The 23,229-nt window shown below is 47.5% G+C and overlaps 1 protein-coding gene across 2 annotated transcripts in view; it reads right to left on the reverse strand.

Annotated features, from left to right (window-relative positions):
- QRSL1 (glutaminyl-tRNA amidotransferase subunit QRSL1) overlaps positions 1 to 23,229 on the reverse strand; it is a 522,490-nt gene that overhangs the window by 78,674 nt on the left and 420,587 nt on the right. For both annotated transcript variants that reach the window (XM_069606574.1, XM_069606573.1), the window contains exon 9: positions 22,417 to 22,534. In XM_069606574.1, the coding sequence (XP_069462675.1) occupies positions 22,417 to 22,534 (118 nt within the window). The remainder of the gene's footprint in view (positions 1 to 22,416; positions 22,535 to 23,229) is intronic.

Raw genomic sequence — 23,229 nt, forward strand, 5'->3', positions numbered from 1 at the left:
ACTCTTCGAGGAACTAGAAAAGGATCTGACCCGCTGGCAACCCGAAGAGCTCTCCCTCCTAGGCCGGATCATGGCGTGGAAAATGAACTTACTCCCGCGCTTCCTCTATGCTTGTGCCGCCCTCCCGATCACCATTCCGCTTCCCCCCCTTGCAGCGGCTCCAAAGAAAGATGGTGGACTTTATCTGGAAGGGGAAGAAACCGCGCATCCCACGGAGAACAATGATGTCCAGCAAGAGATTGGGAGGCCTGGGGGTCCCCGACCTCCGCAAATACCATATGGCGGCACAGCTGGCCCACCTCCAGGCATGGGGACTTGCTACGGGTCAACCGAAATGGGTGGAGATCGAACAATCCTGCCTCTCTCTTCCCCTTCGCTTCCTCCCGTTCTTACCCACAGCTTTACCCCGCAGCTGGCCGGGCACTCTCACAGCTACAAAACATAAGTGGGCTCGCAGACACCGGGGCGTCCCAGGAGACTGGAGTGCGCTCTCCCCAATCTTCCTCAACCCAGCTTTCTCCCCTGGGGCCCGTCCCCAAAACTTCAGAAACTGGGTCGCAGGGGGCCTCGCCACTTTAGGACAACTTTTTGATGGGGACTCCCCCCTAACCTTTGAACGATGCAAGATGACTTTTCAGTTAGCGGAAACGGATAGGTACTCCTACGCTCAGCTCAGACACTGGTGCTCTCACCCACAGACCCGAGCGGCGGCCACAAGACCCCTTACCTCACTGGAACCGACGGTGAGCGACCTACCGGCCCGGGGGAAAATATCGACCTTGTATAGGCTGCTGCAGGAGGACCCCCTCCAGTCCAGGCCTTCTTACATGTCCGAATGGGAAACGGACCTCGGACACGCCATCGAGGACCATACATGGGTAGACATTTGGACAGGAACGCGGACGTCTTCCTGCTGTATAATCAACAGGGAGTGTGCCCATAAACTACTCCTGCGCTGGTATTACCCCCCCCCTCTATGCCTTCATCACTTCCAACCAGCACTAAACCCTCACTGTTGGCGACTTTGCGGCCTCCCAGGATCCTACTTCCACATCTGCTAGACATGCCCCCGGGTGCAGGAGTTTTGGTCTCTCTGTCTAGCCACCATTAAAGACGTCACCCAGGCGATCATTCTGCTCACGCCCGAACAGGTCCTTTTAGGTATTCCATTATGAGGCTCGTACCCGCGGTCGGGGAGAAGAGCGGCCCTGATATCCCAGTTCCTATTAGCGGCTAAGATCACGGTAGCCCGCACCTGGAAGTCCGCGGACGGACCCTTGATGGCCCTTTGCTGGGTCAAACTTTGAGATATTCTAATAGCTGAGAAAGTCACAGCAGCCAGGACGGGACTGCTTCATCGTTTTCAGGATATCTGGGAACCAGTGCTAGACTATGACTGGAATTATCTGGCCCTGACCCACAAACCGCCCCTGATCACAAGGGCCCTTGACGCTATGGAGGACCCACCAGTGCCGCCGAGCCAGACTGACTAAAGCCGAGAACTATGCTTGCCGGGAATGTGCGGGGTGGGTGACGGGGACTCTGGGTTACATGACCTGAGATACTATATGTAATGTTCTTGTATAATCTCGCCTGTGTGTCGATTGATAAATAAACAAATTAAAAAAAAAAACACCTCCACCCCTTCCTCGAAGTCCTCTCCTCCTTGACCACTGGCTGACTTATCCTCCCAGCCATTCCAAGGGTTTTGTTATCTAAACCCCTGAACCTCCTTGCAACATAGATCAAGTGGTAGGAAATCTGTGATGAGTGGTACTTCTTCACGGAGTCCTGGCATGGTGATCATGGTCATCTGGACCTCGTTGTTGAGTAATTATAACATCAGGTTTGGGTGGGGGTAGAGATCAATGTCCCTGTATACAAAGATAATTTGAGTCAGGCTACCTGGATGTAGTTCTAAAGAGTGTTCTTGTTCCCAGAGTACAGGAAAGCCCTTGCTGGGAAGCCTTGGATTTCAACAGGTAGGTGGAATTTCTGGGCAGTCTCTGGCATGGTAAAGCCGTCCGAGGTCACTGGCTCCGACCCCTCCTCCTCTTCTTCCAGGACTAGATCTGCAAGGTGTTCTCATTTGGCTCATTCCCCAGAAAACTCAGTTGGTTCTCCCTTGACTGAGAAGCTTGGACTTGGATGTACAAGCCCAATTTCCATCAGTTCCTCTTTTGGCTTTTCTGGACAAAAACGGGCTAAGTGTCCCGGGTGTCCACAGGCAGAACATCTTATGTCCTTAGGCTGAGGTGAAGGTCCAGGTATCTACCCCTCTGGGGTGGGAGTAAGTGTCCTTAGTTTACACTCTGGCTGAAGTGGGATACTGGGACTAGGCCTCCAGCATGTTTGATGTATCTCCCTTCCACGCCCTGATAGCCCCCACTAGCTTCTCTGGCGTAAATGGCTTTGGTGTACATTAGCTGTCTTTATGGCTTGTTGCAGGGAGGGTTCATGGAGCTGCCATATGACCTTCTGTATATGGGAGCAGGGAGTCTATAAACTGCTCCAGTACAAGTGTCTCTTCCACCTGGTCATACGTTTTGTCCAACAGCCTTTTGTTCAGCAAATCCATGACTCTGTACGCCAGCTGTCAGGGAGTTTCACCTTGACAAAGATGCCTAAAGTGATATCGATAACGTTTTCTGTCTTGTCCTAAACGTTTGAGCATACCCCCTTCATATCTTCATAGAGAGTTTTCCCATTCGGGTTTAAGACATGGGATGTTTGTTGCACTTCTACTGTCAACAGTTGGATGATATACTTAGTCCAACAGTCGTAGTGCAACCAGACCATCTCTGCAACCCTCTCAAAACGGACCCAAAAAAAGCAAATTGATCTTCCTAAGTGCTGAGCATTTGTAAGCTAGTTGGTGGTACTGCTGGTGGCTCTCTGCAATCACACCATGTAGCTACCAAGGTCTCCTCATGTTGACAGTTGATGGTTAGTTGCGCATCTACCAATGCCCTTAGCAGTTTCTCCATAGATCCAAAGCCAACATGTGTACTGCTCTTAAAGGATTCTGAAGGTCAGCGTCTGCACTGCATTCAGAAGAAATTCTGTACATTCAGCTAACCTATTGCACTTGAAGAACTTTGAAGGCTGGCACTTTTATTGCACTGTGACGAATCTGCGGATGTAGTCCCTTTTTCCCTAGAGGGAGACCTTTTCTGGGTGCTAGGGCAGTATGTCCACAATGCACTGCTGCTCCCTTTGGTAACAAACACAGTAAAAGAGTCAGTGGTTTAAGAACTCCACACTGAGATTGGGGAACAAGACCATCCGAGAATGGAATATCTAACCGCTGTAATAGACCCCACTTCTTCCCCCTCTTTAAATCACTCTTATGCCTGCTTAGACAGAACTGACATGTTTAATTGCCAATGTATTCCATCTGGCTTAAACAAATATGAGAATCCAAACTTCCAGATATCAGACACATAGCTTTAAGACTAGTACTGGGATGAAGAAGAGGACCGCGAGTACAAAGACTATGTCGGAGAAGCTGGATGAATGCTCTAGTCTTGTGAAACTGCTGATTGGACTGAAGCAGTATAATTATCCTTTGCAGGAGTTTCAAAGGTGTTCAGGCTCAACTGTAGCAGCAAACTGGGGAGCGGAGAACGATGGCTAAACCCTGGGAGGCCGAGCACAGAGGGGAAGAGTGCGAGAAAGGTTGCTGATGCCAGGACTTCTCACTTTACTGCTGTGAGACCTCCAGGCTTCCATTGCACCGGCGAGCGATCCTGGGGAAAGGACGCCCCGCAGGGAAGGAGCAGATGCCAAATGAACCGCTGCCGACTGCGACATAGTCCCGATTGAGACTGGAGCCTCCAGAAAAACTGGAGAACACTCATACTGACCTGGAGAGAATAAACAAATACGCGGGTTATCCGCGAGCTGCACTAGATCGGGGAGGCACAGAGCTGAGCAAGTGAACCACAGAGAGAGGGTCTGAGACCCTGAGGAAAGCAAGAGAAAGTGGTCTACTTGGCATGAAAGTGAACCAAGGGGAACCAACGCCATGGTGCGTGTCGAGGATTGTACCACACTGAGAGAGGGTCTGGGACCCTGACAAGAGCACAAGAAAGTTGTCTCCTTGGCAGGAAAGTGAACCATAGGGAGACAATGCCATTGTGCGAGTTGAGGACCCACACCACAGAGAGGGGGTCTGGGACCCTGAGGAAAGCCAGAGAGAAAGAGTATCTAAAAATATGAGAAACTAAGCTGAACACTGATCACACAGTGGCAAGTCCGGGACCCGCACCCACATGAGAAGAATCAAAGCACCTTTCTGGAAGTAGGGACTTTGCCCATACAGAGACCAAAAGCATGAAATCTATGACAGATAAAGATAATCTCCATATTTAGAAGATCTTAAGGTGGCAGGATGCCAAGAGTGGGTTAAGAGACACATTTTCATTTACTATTCCACATTAGAGGAAATGGGAGAAAGGAGCATCCCCCTAGCACCAACACACCTGCAGACTTCAGGGCGCTCCTTATAATGGTAGCCCGCCTAGTTCGCTCCAAGATATATGTTGGTAACCCTCCATTGCACTTATAGATCCTTATGTTAGTCACTGTAATGCACAGTGGTTATACGCAGGTATCCTGGATATCGCATTTACTAGATCCCTGTTGGTAGCGCTTATTGTCATGATCTTGTTTTACCTTGTGGTGAGCAGGCAGATCGGAGTGAGGCTTGCAGCAACCTATTCTCTGGGCAGCCACTGTGACCCAAAAGATGATACTAAGTGCCTGGCTCTGCCCAGGGAATGTGGACCCAATCCAGGAGGGGAAATAAACTGCACAGTCAGTATCCGGGTGGATCCAAATAGGTATGCAGCATACACTGTCTTCGACCTGATGTAATATGAAGCAATGGGCTGAAAACTTGGTGGCAAGGACTTCTCTCTGAATGGAATGTGAATTCCAAGTAGGAAGATTGAAGGGAGGAATTATGCAAAGAACCTCCCTACATGGATGCAGCAGAAGGAAAGGCAATGAGGCAGTAGAAAACAACATGTGGGTATTGTGAGAAACTCATGATGACACAAGTAAGAAAGACACAAGTGATCACTGTTCAAGGGTGTTTACTAAACAATGAAAGTGGTTTGCGGGTTTGAAAAATGCCTAATCTAAGCCTAAATCTAAGATGGGGACAGGTGTCGACCATCAAATGAAAATAAGGCAGTCCTAGTGGTGCTAAGAAACCCCATTACCAATTCTTTACACTAAATACAAAAGATGTGGGGTTAAGTTTCAAGAAAGAAAGAAGTGTTCTCAAATGATAAGTCAGGAGGCAGTAGCCAGAGTCTCCCTTCCCCATGTTTTAGATACAGGGTAAGATGGGAACTTGGAGCACAGTACGGTCTCTGGCTTCTCCAGCACGAGACAACAGTTCCAATGGCAGCGCTCAGGACGTTGATGGCTAAGTCTTGTTTCCTCTGAAAGTCTCTTGCCTTCAAGGCCTGATGTGTTTAAACAACAAAACAAAAGTTTCTTTAACAAATGAAAATTTGTTTCCAAAGTTAAATGTGGGTGATGGTTTCACCCCTTGGTCTCCCTCTTCTAGGCTGACCCTTCTCATATCGTCTTTTACAATTTCCGGTAGGGAGACGGCTTCACCCATGAGTCCCCCTCTTCTGGGCTGACCCTTCTCATATCGTATTCCACATAAAGTTCTGATGAAAGCTTTACCCTCGGATCTCCCGCAGCCAGGCTCATATCCCTCTTGACTGTCAGTACTCGGGTGGCAATTTCACCCCCGGATCTCCCTCTGCCGTGTCCAGACCTATCTTGACTGCTAGTACTTGAATGATAGCTTCATATCTGGAATCCCTCCTTCGGGTTCACTCTTGTCGTCTCCTAACTTCCACTTTGGGGTGATGACTTTTCACCCTTGGATCTCCCTCCGCTGGGTTCTGACCCCTCTTGATTCTTAGCCTTCCTTCACCGGATTTAGTATGGCTCTCGAGCAGGGTGATAGTGGCTCAACCCTGGTCCCCCTCTTCTGGGCTGACCCCTCCTTACTTTTAATGTTCACTTTTATACAGTTCAGAGGTTTTGGGATTCTCTTCCCTTGCTTTCATGCCAATTCACGAATCAAAGTCTTTAGAATGTACAGGGATTTTGCTCAACCTTCACATATGACCACTTTGCATTCCTTTGGTGGCCTTCTGGTTTCTGGAGTTTCTCATATGGGGCTCGACCGGAGTCTCTAGAGTTAGCATCCACATGGTGCCGCTTTCCCTCTGCAGCTGGTCTCCCCCTCCCACTTCTAACAGTTCCTTTACAGTTCATTAGTCTTGGTTGCCACTTTGCGATTCTCACTCAACACTGATCGGTGCTTATCAATTCTCCACTTGACTCACTGACTGCGATGAACAGCTTGGCTTCCGGCTTCTTTGGAGTCAAGGCAGGTGCCACGGTTGTGGCAGTCTCCTCTGCTCCGCCTTATCGGCATAGGCTTGCCTGTGTACCGTTCACATCTGCTGCAGGACAGTGATGCTATTGTTCATGGACTTTCATCGACGAATGTTCCGCGGGCCTGAGACGAAAAGGGCAAGGTCACTTCTCTCCTTGCCGCCCTCTCGACTTCCGCCGCCTTTCTCCTTTTAACTCCCGCTTGGTAGCCGTCTTTTCATGCTGTCTGCTACACTCGCCTTCTGCATGTTTCTGTTGCACCTTTTATCCCTGTGGGGAAAAGGAAGGGCCGTCAGTTGTATGTGGTTTAAGTTAATTGCTAGACTTTGCCTGACCCTCGAGTTGGGACCTGTACACAGGCTTAACAGTACAAGTCGCAAAAACAGTATTCATGTCGGAATGCCTTACGAGATAGAATGGAGATTGACTGGTAGACTGTGAAGAGTGAAATGGGTAGGGTTTGTGAAATAGACGAGAAAAACCAGGATGGAGGACAGAACATAGGGGATTATAGGAATGGTAGTATTTTATCTGAGCAGATTGGGTGTTCGGAAGATGACAATCAAAGGGATGGGATTGATAGGGTTCACAAACTAAACAAGGGGAGTTGTGGAAATGGTAGTATTTCTTCTGCGCAAATGGGACACGTGGGAAATATTGACAAGAGGGGCATGGAAAAGAATGGCCGGGAGTTTGCAGGTAGGGAACAGGAAAACAGGGGTTCTGGGAGATGCAGCTTTGAGATGCCACAGGGTTTGGACTTCGAGTTGGTTTATCAGAGGTGTACAGTTGATAGGACTTTACTAAGGGTCTTCTATGGGTGGAGGGAGGTAGAAATGGAATAACCAAAGAAAACTGCAGGTAGTTCATTCCCCTCTTCTTCCTCCTCGGTAGAATAATGCGTCTCTCCTTGGGTATTCCCCTTAGCATAACCCTGGGTTCCCCTACCCAGGTGATCCTCCCCCACTGGTCCACCCCCAGGAACTGGATCCAACAGCGATAGCCATGTCCCGGCCACCTGAATAAGGGAGTCTAAAGGTTTTACTGGGAGAATACCCTCAGTTTTCTCACAGTATGCAAAGAGAATGCAGGCTCCGAGAGGCAACAGGAGGAAAAAAGGAAGGAAATTGGCAGCCAGGAAGGAATACGATGAAAGGCAGAGCAAAAGGAGATTAGCTTACTGACAAGACGGAAATGCAGCATTATGCAACAAAGCACTGCTGCAATGCAAAGTCTGCCGGAGAATGAAGTATATAAATCTTCTAGGACCTAGTTCCGGGTCTGTGACGTGGGCACGTGACGGAGCGTACAATGTGTCTGCGTTCGGCCATCTTGGAATGGGCAAACACAACGCTAACGTTGCCATAGGGACCAGTTGCAGAGCGCAGGGCTGTGGCGTTGAATGATAACTATTATATAACTTGGACGATATTTAGCAAGACTATAAAAGGTAACCGGTCTATGGCGTTTAGAAAATCTCCTAGATCCTATGGTAGCCTGTCTGTCTCGCCTAGAAGATGTCCTAGGACGCTCAGTTGACTTGAGGGTAGTGTGAGGGGTCAGAAATTCGAGGCGGCCAAGTAGAGTTTTCTTACAATTAGCCAACTTTATTTAAATAATAAGGGTGAGAAAAACACCTAACTATCCCCGATCTAACGAGGATTTCCCTACCTATTAAACTAAGACTGAAGGAAAACACTCTAAAAAGGTTTCTGTCCCTCATACTTATACAAATAACAAAATATACAGGTATTAGATGGCTGATCAAACTCAACAGTATAATCATTATTTGCAAACACAACTTTATAACCAAGATTCCTTGTAATCTGGGTCAGTTTCTCCTTCCCCAGGATTAAAGCAGGATTCTTAGATCGAAGTTCCAGTCAAGAAAGTTATTTTCAATATCCAAAGTCTGTTTGAAAATGCAACACAAAGTGCTCTTCACTCCACAAGCTTTCCAACGGTTGTTCTCTTCCAAGGTAACTGTCCAAAGTGTTTGCAATTTTCTAATTCAACAAAACCGCAAGACTTTTATCTTCCCATTCTTTGATTGCTCAATATCTTTCTCTTCATACACAATTAGATTTTGCCAGGAAGAGTTTTAATCACAGTTCAAAGCATCACATTTAAGTGGCCTTGCCACTTTCCAACACATACTTTAATCTTAATGCACCTGCCAGGATGAACTACTAAAAAGTCGCTTGCCTGGTATACTCCCCTGCCAGGATAACACTCCTACTACTACTAATACTGAGTGGTGAGGTATACTTCAAACTTCATAAAGGTTTTCAACCTTCAACAACAATGATATTTACAACCTCTTTCAAAAAGACATAACACTCATTGATGCCATGTGCTCCTCTGACTTTTGCCACATGCAATGCAGGTTAGTTTCCTCTACTCCCTTGATAATGACTACAAGGAGGGCTTCTTTCCTGCCACCTTTGGGGTTCCTTTGTTCCACCAATTAACTGCTGATACTATATCTGATTTAGTTTTCTTTCTCTAGGAACACGTGTTTCACTCTTATTTCTTATTGCCTCTCTTTGGCTTAGGCAATGCTGGTTCTCCTGATCAAGTATTGCCCCATCTTTACTTTGGCAATGGTAGTTATAATTGTTTTCAGGTCTTGTCCCCTTCCTTTGGTTTAGGTAATACGGGTTCTCTTGCTCAAGCATTGCCCTCTCTTTACTTTGGCAACACTGAATATAATCTTTCGGTTTCACATTTCTCTTAATGTAAGAATTACCCCAAAAATAATTTAATCAGTGGTGGCCCTTATTTAGGGCATGGGGGTGCTGACCCCTCCCGTCCGGAGTGCAGAGAAAAGCGTTGTCTAATCAATCTGTGTTGTATGATATTTATTTATTTAAGCGAGGCGGCAATGTGTATTAATTAAATCATTAGCTCTCTCTCGCTTCTTGGATGGCTGGGCGGGGGCCGAGTCCCATTTCACGCAGTTTTCCTTACTTTATATAGTGCATAGAGCTAGGAGCTTCTAGCTCTATGCACTTTTCTTATCAGTTATTGTTAGAACCCTTGCGGGGTGTAAGAGCAGTGGCCCCGGCCCGCCAGTATTAATCAATTATATGCGCAAACAGCACAGTTATCCGATCTTCTGTCTGCAACACCATAGTAACTGAATTTTCAGTTTTCATTAGCTGTTTACCAGCCAATGAAAGTCATTATGATGACACACAAGGGTGGAGTGGGGTAATGGACGCATGTGCGGCGCCACCTACTCACTTAACTTTCTTAGTGTTGGACAGTTGCCCAGGGGTTTCTTTTTTGCAGACGTCATCTGCACGTGACTGCACTTCTCCAGCAGCAGAGAGACTGAGGGTTTAGTCAGCGGAGAAGCTACCCTCTGAAGGAGGAAGGACAGGTGGGCACAGGAGGAGGGAGAACTTTGTGGACATAGGTAGAGGCGCATGTGGGATGCATTGTGTTATTACGGGTGTGGCGGCTGTGTTTGCAAAGGGGGCGTGTTTTGTTGCCGGCGGGGGCTGTGTGTGTGCAGCTCTGGGGAGGTTAAGGGTGACATGCTAGTTGGCTGTTGGTACGTGTGTGGAAGGTGTCCGTGCCCACCGTTATGAATGGGTATGGGCACACTCTGGAGAAGGCAGCTGCGGGCTGCGGTACGGGGTAGGGGCGCAAGATGATGTAAGGTCTGCTTCTGGGAGGGGTGATGCATTGCGTAGTAAGGGTACCCTTGGGTCTGCAGGGGAAGCCAGTGGTGTATTTGACAAAGAGTCCCTTAGGACTGGAGGGGGGAGAAGTGGGAAGAAAAGTGGCAAGGGTGATGGTGGGAAAGGGAAATTGGGTGGGGGTGGTAGTCGCCAGTCTCTGACAGAGGGTTTGGCGGTGTGGGGAGGAGGGGGGGTTGCAGGAGGATGACAGTGGAGCGCTACTTCGTAGTAGATCCCCTGTGGATCAGAGGGTGGAGGGCAGTGGGGGTTCTTGTGGTGGACAGCAGGGTGTGGGTAGGTGTGAGGCTGCGGTTGAATGGATAGAGGCAGAGTTAGGTTGGCAGGTGGTCATAAAGTCGGTGAAGCCCGATCAAGATCTTAGTGGAGTTGGCCCTTTTGTGGTATCAGAGTGGGTCTGGAAAGGGATTGGTGCCGTGCAGTCTGTCCAGGTAATCAGTGGGGGGAGTTTGTTGGTTAAAGGTGTGGGTGAGGTGCCCTGGAACAAGGCGTTGGATTTGGGATGTCTTGGGAGACATTCTGTTTCTGTATAAGAACAGTGCGGTGCAGTGTTTAAGGGAGTGATTCATGGAGTACCTCTTTGTGTGCATGACAAGGATATTGTGCGTTCCTTGCAGGAGTTGGGGGTTTTGGAGGTGTGGCGGTTGGATAGGAAAGATCCTGATGGAGGTGTAATTTCTACAACTGTGGCTATTCGGTTTAGGGGGAGTGAGGTGCTGGAGCACGTGTTTTTGGGGTTTCAGCTTTTTCAGGTGGAGCCTTATGCCCCAGCCCCTCCTAGGTGCTATAAGTGTCAGGAATATGGTCACGTGGCACAGTCTTTTAGGAGGGAGAGGAGGTGTGGTAAGTGTGGCAGTCCCCTTGATATTATAGAGTGTGTTTTGGTATGTACACCGAAGTGTTGCAATTGTGGTGGGGATCATGTTGCTTCTTTTAGGGGGTGTGTTGCACAGGTGGAGGACTGTAAGGTAGTGAGCACAAAGGAGAGTCATAACATCAGTTATGCTGCAGCAGTTCAGAAGGTGCGGGAAGAGCAGATGGTTGTGGTAGGTAGTCCTGCTGCAGCGGTGAAGAAGGTTGAGGTGGGGGAGGTTCGGGTTCTTGGGTGTTAAGGGGGGTGATTGGAGGGGGTGTCACTATCAGAATGGTGGATTTGTTATGTTTTATTATCGCAACTATTAATATGATGGCAGAGTGTCAGTCAAAATCGGACAGGTTACAGGCGGTGGTGAAGGCAGCGAAGATGCATTTAAGGATTGGATATCTCACAGATAAGGATGTACATAAGATGATGAGTGGTGTTGACGTCCCCCGTGAGAGTTCAGGGGTCTAAGGTTGGGGCAAGGGAATGCAAGGAATATGTTGGCGAAGGGGCAGGAGTTGAAGAAAGAGTTGGTGAGGGCGGGTGATGTTGTGGGTGTTCAGGAGACGTGGTTGAGAGAAGGTATTCATTTTCGCTTCCCGGGCTATGCATTGTTTCAGAAGGATAGTCGAGGGACGTGGGGGAGGGGTAAGCATTTTGGTGAAGAATGGTATTCAATGTTCTGTACTTGAGTTTGAAGGGGAGTTGAAGATGATTGGTGTGAGGTTGTTCATGGGTGTTGATGGTTTTGAATTTTTACAATCCATGTAGACCTATTGACATGGGGGCTTTGCAGCAGGCCTTTGGGCAGAGTGACAGATGTTTTTTGTGGTGATTTTAATTGTCACAATACGTTGTGGAATAGTGCTGTGACAGGTGTTAATGGGGCTAGTCTTGAGGTGCTGGCTCTGGAGTGTGGGCTTGTCTTATTGAAAGAGCCGGGGCATACTAGGACTGATGTTCATACCAGTATGGGTCTTGTCTGTATTTGACCTGGGTCTCAGCTTCTTTAGTTTCTAAATGTGTTTGGAAACTGACGACGGATGGGGAGATGGGGAGTGATCATGGGTCTATATCTGTAGAGGTAGATGTCAGGGTGGTGAAGTTGGCAAGTCCTGCCCCGAGGGGGTGTAACTCCCGTAATTTGGGTTGGGTAAAGTTTGGAGAGGGGTGTGGCAAATGGATGGGTGTGATGGGGTTGAGTGATGATCAGGGGGTGGGGTGCAACCCACTGTGGATGAGATGGATTTGGCTCTGCAGGACGTCTTTCGCAGTGTTGTGGCGGAACTGGCCCCGGCTCGAGGTAAGCTCTTCGAGAAACCTGAGGTCCCGTGGTGGTCGTCAGAATGTACATCGGTTGTTCAGGATAGGAAGCGGAAATGGTGGAAGGCCATGCGTACTAAAGCGGTAGTGGACATTGTCGCGTATAAAAAGGCTAGGGCACTGGTGCAGAGGGTGATTTGGTGTCAGAAGCGGGTGTATTGGAGGAATTTTTGTAGTACTCTCTCTAGTGATACATGTTTGTCGAAGGTGTGGGCGAGGTTTCGGCGTATGACCCGGCAGGCGAGAGGTGGATCTCGGTGATTACTGATAAGGGGTGTGATAAGGTGGATGATGGTGGTAAAGCTGAGGCACTGGAAAAGTATTTTGCGGGTATGCACAGCATGGAAAATTATTCTCTGGTGTCCAGGATGGAAAATGACAGAGTTTATGGCTGTTAATCAGGGTGTGCTGAATGTTGTGGATAATTGGACATCCAGTATGGATAGGTCTTTCTCTTTGAGTAAGTTGCGGGCTGTGCTGAGGGGGCGATGGGATTCGAGTCCGGGTGAGGATGGGGTGCGTTATGTTTATTTGCAGCATTTGCCAGATGTTTGTTTGCTGGAGGTTTTGCGGCTGTTTAATGTTCTGTGGAGTCACGGTACATTGCCTAGTGGGTGGAAGAGGGCTGCCATCCTGCCGATTTTGAAATTGGGGAAGTCGGCTGGCTTGTGTGGGTCCTATTGGCCTATTGCTTTGACTTCTGTTTTGTGCAAGGTGATGGAAAAAATGGTGTGTGGCCGCCTGGTGCACTTTTTGGAGTCGGAGGAGCGGCTCAGTGTGTTTCAGCATGGGTTCCGTAAATCTAGATCTGTGATGGATGCAGTTGTGGCGCTGGCAACAGATGTGGAGGAGGCATTGTCTTGTCGGGAGATGGTGGGAGCGATCTTTGTTGATATGGAAAAGACGTATGATATGGTGTGGAGGGATGGCCTGCTATTTGTGTTTTGAGAGAAAGGTGTTAAGGGGAAGATGGTTTCCTGGATTAAGGATTTTCTGATGAATAGAGTTCGGGTGCGCATTGGGGATGTGTTGTCCCGGGGGGGTTTCATGGAAAATTGGACCCCCCGCCCTCCAGGTTGGTGTTATCAGTTCTATTCTGTTTCTTGTAGGGGTGGATGGCCTTGTAGAAAAATCTCAGGAGTGTGGTTGTCAGGTGGGATTTTATTCAGAGGATGGAGTTATTTGGGTTAGTGGTAAGGTGGATGGAGTGATTCAAGGAAGGTTGCAGGAGGATTTGGAGGTAATGGAAAGGTGTTGTCAGGATTGGGGTTTTAAGGTGTCCTCATACAAAACGGTGTGTATGTTGTTTAACAGGTGACATAGTGATGTCAGTTTGGATCTCAAGTACAGCGGGTATGTGTTTGTTCGGGTGTCGGAATTTCGGTATCTTGCTGTGCTATTGGATGAACGCCTATCGTGGAAGTTGCAAGTGGGGAAGACGGTGGCGAAGTATAAAGGGCATCTTAATTTGTTGAAGGCGGTGTCGGGTCAGGAGTGGGGTGGAGGGCAGAGGAGTATGAGGATGTTGTATGTGGGGTTGGTTAGGGGTGTGTTGGAGTTCGGAGTTCAGCTGCAGTGCAGTTATAGTAGGACTCAGCTTAATATGTTAGAGGGTGTCCAGGCAAGGGCAATGAGAATTGTGACTGGGACGTTTTGCTCGTCCCCCACAGAGGCTGTGCAAGTGTTTGCAGGGATGTTGCCATTGGATTTGAGAAGGGAGGAGCTGATTGCTAGGTATTAGTTGCGTTGTAAGTCTCTTAATGTGAGGCATCCTGTGAAGAAGTGTCTGGTGGTTAATTGGATGCATGCCTATAAGAGTGTGAGTTGGGAGAGGAAAGGGGGGACTTTTGGGTTGCATGCGGATAGGCTGGTGAAACGATTGGGGGTGGAGGGGATGTGTATGGTAGAAGATGTGGATAGGGTTGTAGGGCCGGTTTGGAAGAGGCATGATCCAATTATCTGTTTCGATTTGGCCAAGGTGGTGACCAAGAAGGGTGGTGATCGGTGGGTGATTAAGAGATTGGCGGTGCAGTATGTGGAGGGTAAAGTTGGTGCTCAGGTATACACGTATGGTTCCAGGGATCCGGAGAGGAACAGGTTGGGTACGGCCTGCTATTTTCAGGCAGATGAGGAGTTTTGGGTGGCTAGGTTATCGGATGATGTATCCGTCTATATGGTGAAGTTGATGGCTGTTAATATGGCGGTGCTTCGGATTATGGGGAAACAGTTGGCTAAGGTAGTGGCGTTTGTGGATTCGATGAGTGCGTTATTGGCTATCAAGGAGGGGAATTGTGATAGGAGGGATATAGTAGTGCTCATTAGACAGCGATTAGAGGAGTGTGTTACAGGGGGTACCGTGGTGGAGTTGGCTTGGGTTCCCAGTCATTGTGGGGTCTTGGGTAATGAGTTGGTGGATCGGGCTGCATATGAGGCCACGTTGAGGGGGGAGGTGGATGTGGAAGTCCCATTGAGTGTGGCTGAGGTACTGGTGATGGTGTGTGGGAAAATTAAGGATATGTGGCAGGATTGGTGGGATATGGTTCAAAGGGGCGGCAGTTGTATGCAGTGTGCAGGGAGGTGCGGGGTCAGGCGTTTGAGGCGGGAGTAGAGTTGGCAAGAAGGAAGGAAACTATTTTCAATCGCCTTAGGGTGGGTCATGCAGGGTTGGTGGGATGGAAGTGTATGATGGGTAGAGTTAAATCAGCAGCGTGTGAGGCTTGCGGTTGCCCGGAGGCGGTGTCTCATTGTGTGAGGTTTCGTGTGCAGCAGGAATCGCTCAGAGTCAAGATGAGTCACATTGGGGTGGTTGTTCAGGGGTTATCTGATCTGCTCAGTTGGAAAAGAGGGGTGGTGGAGGATCAGTGTAGATTCCTGCTTCAGTTTGTGCGGTAGACAGGGACGTGGGACGAGATCTAGTGGGGATGGTTGGCTGATTGATGCTTTTTTGGCGAACATCATCTAATTAGATGGAAATCGCCGGCTTCGGGTTTCTGGAGTCATCCTAGCAAGAAGAAGTTGCCCAGGGCGTGGTCGTCGTTCTCCTGCGTCTATAGCAGCCAGAGCCCATGGGCCCTGAGGCAGCCTGCCAGTGCTATGTGCGTCAGGGTGGCTGGGCGATCGGGGCTTGTTAATGAGATTCCATCAAATTAAATGTATAATACTAAAACAGCAGCAATGCAGTACTGTTTTTCTTGATGTGAAGGTGGATTTGATGTACTGAATGCTGGCGGTAGGCGCCACAGAACTGGTTTTCATTCCAACATTGAATCCACACAAATCACACAGATCGATCATACTCTACTGGTGGTGAATGCCTCCCTCCCACTTCCATCAAAAGCAGGCCCATTTCAGATACACGACACCACGTGCAGGTCAATTGCGATTGGACATTTCAATTTGCCTTATACATCCAGTGCTTTCATCCCGATCTAACGCCGTCCATAGTTGTTGTTCGACAGGCCTCTGATCATCACAGTGCTGACAGAGGAAGTTGATGCGCCAACAGAGAAGTCTTTGATATGAATTTTATTTACACATTGTCCTGCACATATATCTCTCCCATAGTTCACGGTGCACGTGACACCACCACACGTTTTAAAGAGATGCCGATGTCAGTCGTATAGCGAGGTCAAGCTTTCCGCTGTATGTACTTAAGCAAGCAAAATATTACAGCAGGCCCAGAGAAATATTGCATTTGCATAATGTCCCTTCCTGCGATTTTCGAATAACGGGGGGCATTTAAGATTAGCTTAACCCAATCTCAATTTAGCTTTTTGTTCTTTTAAGATGAAATTAATCAAACCTCCAAATTACGCTTTCATCATTTCACCCATTTATGAAAGCGCGCGCGTGCAGCGCGTCGGCTTATGTACAAAAAAAGCAAGGCTATTAGAAGTTTAAAGATGGCCTGTTAATGAAGTAATGTAAAACAATCCTGTCAGTTGCATTGCCTGCAAAAGCGCGTCTCTTTAAAAAAAAATGGAACGCCTCAACAAAAAACATGCAGTTATAATATTGTCAGTGCTTTGCATTCATATTAACATTACACTGTGGACACATATTTATAATTAAAGTGTGTCGTCCTCGAGTCGAAAGGATCATGAGGAATGTCAGAGCCAAATGCTCCAGAAGCAGAATGCGGGACTCGAGCATGAGCACAACAGCAGGCCCTGCCTCATCACCCCCAAATATGACTTTCTCTAGGCGATAATCGCCTCAGCGTAGCACACTAAAGACGCTGCATACTTCAAAAGGATGCATTTGCTAGGTGGGCTGGAGGTCACACAACGTTCTGCAGTCATCCATTTGCACCAGTTTCAAACAATCCCAGGATACGCTCACGTGGCATGAAAACGCTCAGGTATACATCACAGATGTATCATGGCAGACATGGCATGCACGGCAACCAGGAGCAGTGCGCACACAAGCGCCTATGCTGCAGTGACTGGGGTCTTGTAGGGCGCGTCGGCTGCTGGCCTTACTTGAGGAGTCTTTAGAGGTTGCACCTCCATTTATGCAGTGGCTCTACTATGCAATGCGCCACCTCACTTCTGCGTCATTCGCCTTCTCTGGATTTCTAGCCATATTGGCATTCCGCTGCCCTTTGCGCTGAACACGTCCATTCACCCCTTGGGATTGCACGCGATACTTACAGCATTGGGTAGGTAGAAAGTACTCCGAGTGGTCAAAAATCCATGCTTACTCCATGCACTTCTTTATATAGACACATCCCATGCTGTAAATATCCCATGTGATTGCTGCTATCCATTAGGCCGAATAAGTGCTATATAAAATGCCACAGGCTCCAATATACGCATGGAAGTAATGGTTTAAACATGTGGGGTCAGATTCTAAAACAATCACTCGAGTAAAGAAAGCAAGGAGGGTGCCCTTCTTAGTTCTAGCTATTGGGTGGGGCTAAAGTGCAACCTGTAAGCCAAAACTATTCAATGGTAGTACAGTAGTGGGAGGAAGTGATATGAGCAGGCACACAAAGCTTGCAGGTGTTCTTTGATCATTTACCCTCCCATTGACTTCCAGTGGCCATGCTAATCTCTATGACGATTCTGCCCCTCCCCACCTAAAACACATTCACCTGGGATTTCTGAGTAACATCGAACTTTGTGCTTGAAGTGCCTGCCAGTATTATTTCAAAGCAGTCTCCTGAAAGTGAATGCTTTAGTTGGAGCTGTAACTGGATCACTAGAGTAATGAACATGTCTTAACCAAGTGTGCCTTCAGTGCTTGTTGCATATCCTTCATTGAAATCCTGTCAAAAACAAGCACTGGCAAATCCAACAGTTTTGTCTTGTGTATAGGTATTAGGCATTAGGCATTTTCCAGGCACGTTTACTATATGTCCAAGTGTTCAGACCATTTTACAGCTGCTACAATGAACGGCCGATTGGCACAATTTCTGCAGCGCCTGGCAAATGCCTACACACAAGCCAAAAATGTTGCCATTGCAAATGCTTATTTTTACTTCCATGGCTTTAAGAAATACATAGTTGGCATTATATGCAAAGGGGACGTGAAAATGTTGTGGGGTGCTGTGAAAAAGTGACTTGCTGTCTGGCCCCATTGCATTCATTAGTGTCAGGAGAGCATTCCAGATATTAATGTGGTAAAGCCTCCCAGCACCAATCCTTAGTACCTAAAACCTTATACTTTTTAGGCCATGTTTGTATGGGTTTGGACAGTAAATTGCACATTTTGCAAGCCCATTTTCCGAACTTTTTGCGTGGGGAAACCCTGCCGCAACTCCCTTGATGTTGGTGAGGCTCACTCGCTCTGCTCACTCGCTTCTAAATTTGCCCTGCAAAATGTTACGCCCCACCACCTTTCAGAGTCAGCAGCCGCCACTGCCTTAAATCATTAGTTCGATATTCAAAGTCTCTATTTCCAGACAGTGGTCTGTCACGGAGCGACCTAGGTCACCGCGCATAGGCAAACTCACCTGTCTTCCTATGCACCTCCTTCCAACCCACTGCTTCCTGCGTCGGGATTTAAATGCTAGACCGCTCCAGTCACACCTACAGTGCTCACGCCTTCTGTGCAGGGAGCTTGCTTCACTCCTCACATACTCCGATGCTCGGCAGCCACCAAAGCACCACACAGAACTGGGAGAGCTCCTCTCTCCTGTGGGGCAGTAAGCCTCCACACGGCTTCCCGCTGCACAGTCTCTGCACCTCAAGGCCACAACTTTTACGACTCTCTCAATGCCGCAACACTTGGGAAAAGCAGTGGTGGTCCCGCCGTCTTGTAACTGCTTCTGCTGCTCACACAGTTCTCACAGCTTGCACCCGAGGGTAGTTAAAAGTCTCGCTCATGTGTGGGCCATCAGAGTCATTAGATGGTGCATCAGAGTTCTGTGCCTCTGAGCTCCTCTTCCTCGTCCTAGTAGTTAAAGCATTATGGGACTTGAAGTCCCCAATGTCCAGAGTTATTTTATCCTTATTCAATTTATTCCGTTTAAAGGTTTTATTAAAGATACCTTTCAGAGTTGAATTTCAAGGAACTGCGGTTTGGTTCTTGGTTCTATATCTTATATCCAAAGGTGAACCATAACCGTCATAAATTATGGTATTGATTCCCTAATTGTTATACACATCATTCTCATGCTAACCCATAAGGGTCTTCCTCACTAACATTTTGGGTACCTTTGGAAAGGGGAGCCTTACTCTGACACCAAGCCTTTAGGTATTCTGGCATCATGGAGATCTCACCCTCCAATGGATACGAGTACTGTGTCTCTCCTAGCGGAACCCTCCAATTCCCTTGGGGGCCTTCTCCCAGGTGAGTCAACCGGCTACTACCCCCCACACCCCCGGGTTACAATCAGGTAGTGGCAGGGATTCTGTGAGGACTCTGCAGGATTCATCACTGTCCATAGTGCCTAGAAGAGTCTATGAGGGTAGATGGTTCTCTTCTCCACAGACGATCGGATGACAGACATCAAAGATAAGCTCTATCTGAGCTTAAGGTATGCATAAACGCACTACTTTGGTGGACATCGGCCACAGGCACGGCTATCCATCCACACACTTTAGAATGCAGCTATGACTACGATAAATTCAGTCTAGCTGGACACATAACCGCTTCACCCTCACACCAGACTTGCCTCAACACCTCTGCCATTAGAAAACAGTGACAACCTACGGCAATTTTCAGTCTAGCTGGTCACATATGAAGCCTCTTGCACTAGCGCTATGTCGTGACCTCCCTCAGCACCTATCCACATTCCTGACCTCTTGGGTTGCTAACTGGAGACTAGCCAGCCTACCTAAATCCTAATCTTGGCCAAATGCACACACACTAAGCCTTTCTGAGAATGTAACCATACCTGGACTTGGGTCCCCGATAGCGTTCCGAATACAAAGCACTTTAAGGCCATACACATGGGAAAAGGCACTATATAAATTACAACTACAATACAAAATAGAGCTTGAGGGGGGGAGCAGTGTCATGGGAAATGAGGTAAGCCCATTCGCAACACTTCCCAACCCATGTCCACTGGCTTGAGCTTGTCTTAAATGGCATGTCTTCTCACGTGCCTCTTATATCTGTTCCAAGAGGCTCTTTTTGGGCTTAGTCTCCAGCTTCCATCTGGCAGATGGGCCTGTGCAGGAAGGTGGACTGGATCAGTGAACTGAAGAAGTTTCTGAGCATACTGGTACCAAATTGAGGCTTAAATCCTCCAACTGCAATCCTATCTCCCAAACTTCTCTAATCCACTCCCTACTTGAAACTCCCAGATTTAGACTAACTAAAGCAGACGGTGCTAGCTTCCCTGTTAGAGCGGCCTGTGCTTGGAATTCACTCCCTATGGCATTGAGAGCTAATCTACCCTACTTTAGTTTCAGGAGTAAGGTGAAAGTTGGCTCTGGAGTAACGACAACTAACCCATTGAACCTGGCCCTATCATTGTGCATAACCAACCTTGACTCCCCCGATACCAGACCTATGAGAGGGATTCACATTCCTGTATTTCTTGTATATTTGTATAATGGTATTGTATATATGTTAATAACTCACATAATGCTTATTCTGTATGTATCCTTTTGTATGTACGCAACCTTAAGCCTAAGTATTCTTGTAACTGCTGCGCCCGGCTACCCCTGGGTTTTGGAGCGCATTATCAAATAATAAACTAAACTAAACAACGCAGAAGTCTCCATCCATGTTCCTTTGGCGTAGACTGATATGTGTTGGCGTGTGTAGGATGCCACTTCTGACCCAAAGTGTTACAGATGGAACAATAACCACTCACATTCTCAGATAGACAGTTCAAGAGCTTTCATTGATATTTTCCTTGTCCCTAGGGCATCCATCTATCTCTCTCTGATATTCTTTAGCACCTCTTCCCTAACTCAGACATCGATAACCCAGGTTAGTATATACAGAAGGTTCACTCCTACTGTCTAATTTCTGTCATTTTGTTTAAAGCACAGACCTAGCTCAAGAGTAGTAGAGTGTGGGTGCATTTGGGCTGTCATCTTTTAACAGTAGTGCAGCACTATGAGGTCTATGCGTCCATTGGAATTAGTCCATGGTCAGGTGTTGCTGAAAGAGCCATGTTTTGAGAGATTTGCACAATTTGAGTATTGTGGGGGTATTCTGAGCTGACTCAGAGATCGAGTTCCAGAGGATGGGTGCATGACTATATGCTAGAGAGGATTACCTAAAAGCAGATCTGCCTTGTCTAGCTAAACTCCCTTAGGGATTTCCTAATTTTCCCTCCTCTATCCAGTTGTTCGTGTGCCACAGGGATTTGGGAATTTGTGCTTGACTGACACACTGTTTGATTAAGTTTCCTTTCTATCATGCTCTCCCTCTCCTTCTCGTCTTTCCCCACTTCTTCTCACTCCTCCCTCAAATATTCTGTCCATCCGAGGCTTTGCCTCCACCTTTTGATGTTACTCCTCCCTCCACCACATTGCCACTCCCTCCTCCACACTACAACTCCCTTCTCCCTCCAATTCCTCCTCAGCCACCATCCATTCATCCAGAATAATACATGGCAAACTCACAGCCTACACTGTCTCAGCTAACCACACTTGCGGCACTACCACACACTCTCACACTGCAGTTCCACTTCCACTCGCATGCTAAAATCTCACCTTTTCCAGAAAATGCCTCCACACTCGGCCGCTCTTCCTTCCTTCTGCTGGTCCTTTGGTGGTACACCTCTTGCTCTGACCTCAACTGAATAACACAAACTTCCTGCATCCTGTTGCTTCCTTATATCCCCCGTTCCCTCCTAGGATGTGTCCTCTTTCTGTGGCCAATCTGGCACTGTCTTCCACACACTTGCGGTGGCGAGATGTCATGTAAAGTTAGAAATAGCGGGCTAAGCCACGCCCATATCCATCGTGGGGCCCCACCTTAGAACTGCAATGGTGGTCCCTAGAAGTCCAATATCTCTTCTGGTTTCCACACAGGACCCTGGTGATCTAGGGTCGCCAGAGGCATCTGGATCTGCCTGCTGCCATAACGCGGCAGCATTGTATGGCTTTGCTCCTCTCTCTCAGATGTTTGCTCTCCACAAGTAGAACACTGCATGAGACTGGGTCACTGCCAGTTGGTGGTTGGGTTATGGTTCACCTTCTGCTTATTTTGGGGTTCTCGATATGGGCTCTCCCTTTGATGCTTTTGCTTATTCATCACTTTACAGTTTGATCTCTGAAAAAGATACAAAAAGACTGGCAAGCATCCTGTCATGGAGGTATGGCATGAGACAGCGATGGACTGCTTACAAACAGACCTCTACAATGGGGGTGGGGTAGGACGTGGGGCCTTTTCCATTGCCATAATTCTCATGGTGAAGGCTGGCTTTGGGCTTTTCTTGAGGCCTTCCTACCCAGGTCGGGACGGTTGCTTGTCACTCTTTGACAAGGCCATGGTACTGACCATGTCCCAATTTTTAATTAGCAGCACCTTCTTCAAGCTGTACCAACTGTGAACAATATTGTATCCTGCATGCTGACACCTCATTGTAGAAAGTCAAACTGTACTGGGCAGTACAAAGTAGACATTTCCTATCATATATAACATGCAAATAGTGCTATAGAGCAATAAAATAGGTTCCCTTACTGTTTTAACAAGAAGAAATTCCCAGAGAGAATCCTTCCTCTTACAACATCATTGAATCCTTCTCGTCTGGAGGCTGCATACAAGGCTTCAGTCGAGTCATCTATGTTACAGCGATGCCCTGAAAAATAACAGATAATCGTGAAGTCTTCAATTATGTAGTAATACATCAAGGTACAATTCATAAATGACTATCAATGGCAACGGCCTTAGACGTCACCCAATAGAATGTATTTAGCATTAATTGCAATCTGTGTCAGTGCACCACTGTCTGGAAAGCAAAATGCCCCAGTCACCATCAGAAACAACAAGCCAATTTCCATGGCACCTAGTCACCATCCTTGCTCACTTTCCTTTGTTGACAATGCCCCAGGTACCAGTACCCAAGTCAATATTAATACCAATATTCACAGAAACTGTACCACTATTCACGCTGAAGACGAGTACCCCAAACAAAACTAGAGTTCTTAGTAACAAGTATCATTAGTAACCACCAATGCTTTTGTTGTCCAGTCCCCATCACTACTAATACTCAACAATGGGAGCTGTTGTCAAGCTAACCAGGCTTATTTTGTCTACAAGCATGAGTTCAATAACCCCATAGTCACAACCATTTTGTCCCTAGAAGTGTCTGAATAGCCTGACACCAGCAGCTACTATGACTTATAATAAATTCCTAGGCCAGCTAATGCAGCATAAATATACGGATGCAACATTTACTCTATTTGGGAATGTGCACAAATTAGCATTAGGCCATTTGTAGAAGATATTTAAAGCATCATTTATCTTAAACAAATAGTGAAAAAAATCATACTG

Source organism: Ambystoma mexicanum, chromosome 4p (genome assembly GCF_040938575.1).
Source record: "Ambystoma mexicanum isolate Mex_15411 chromosome 4p, UKY_AmexF1_1, whole genome shotgun sequence".
NCBI classification, from domain to species: domain Eukaryota; kingdom Metazoa; phylum Chordata; class Amphibia; order Caudata; family Ambystomatidae; genus Ambystoma; species Ambystoma mexicanum.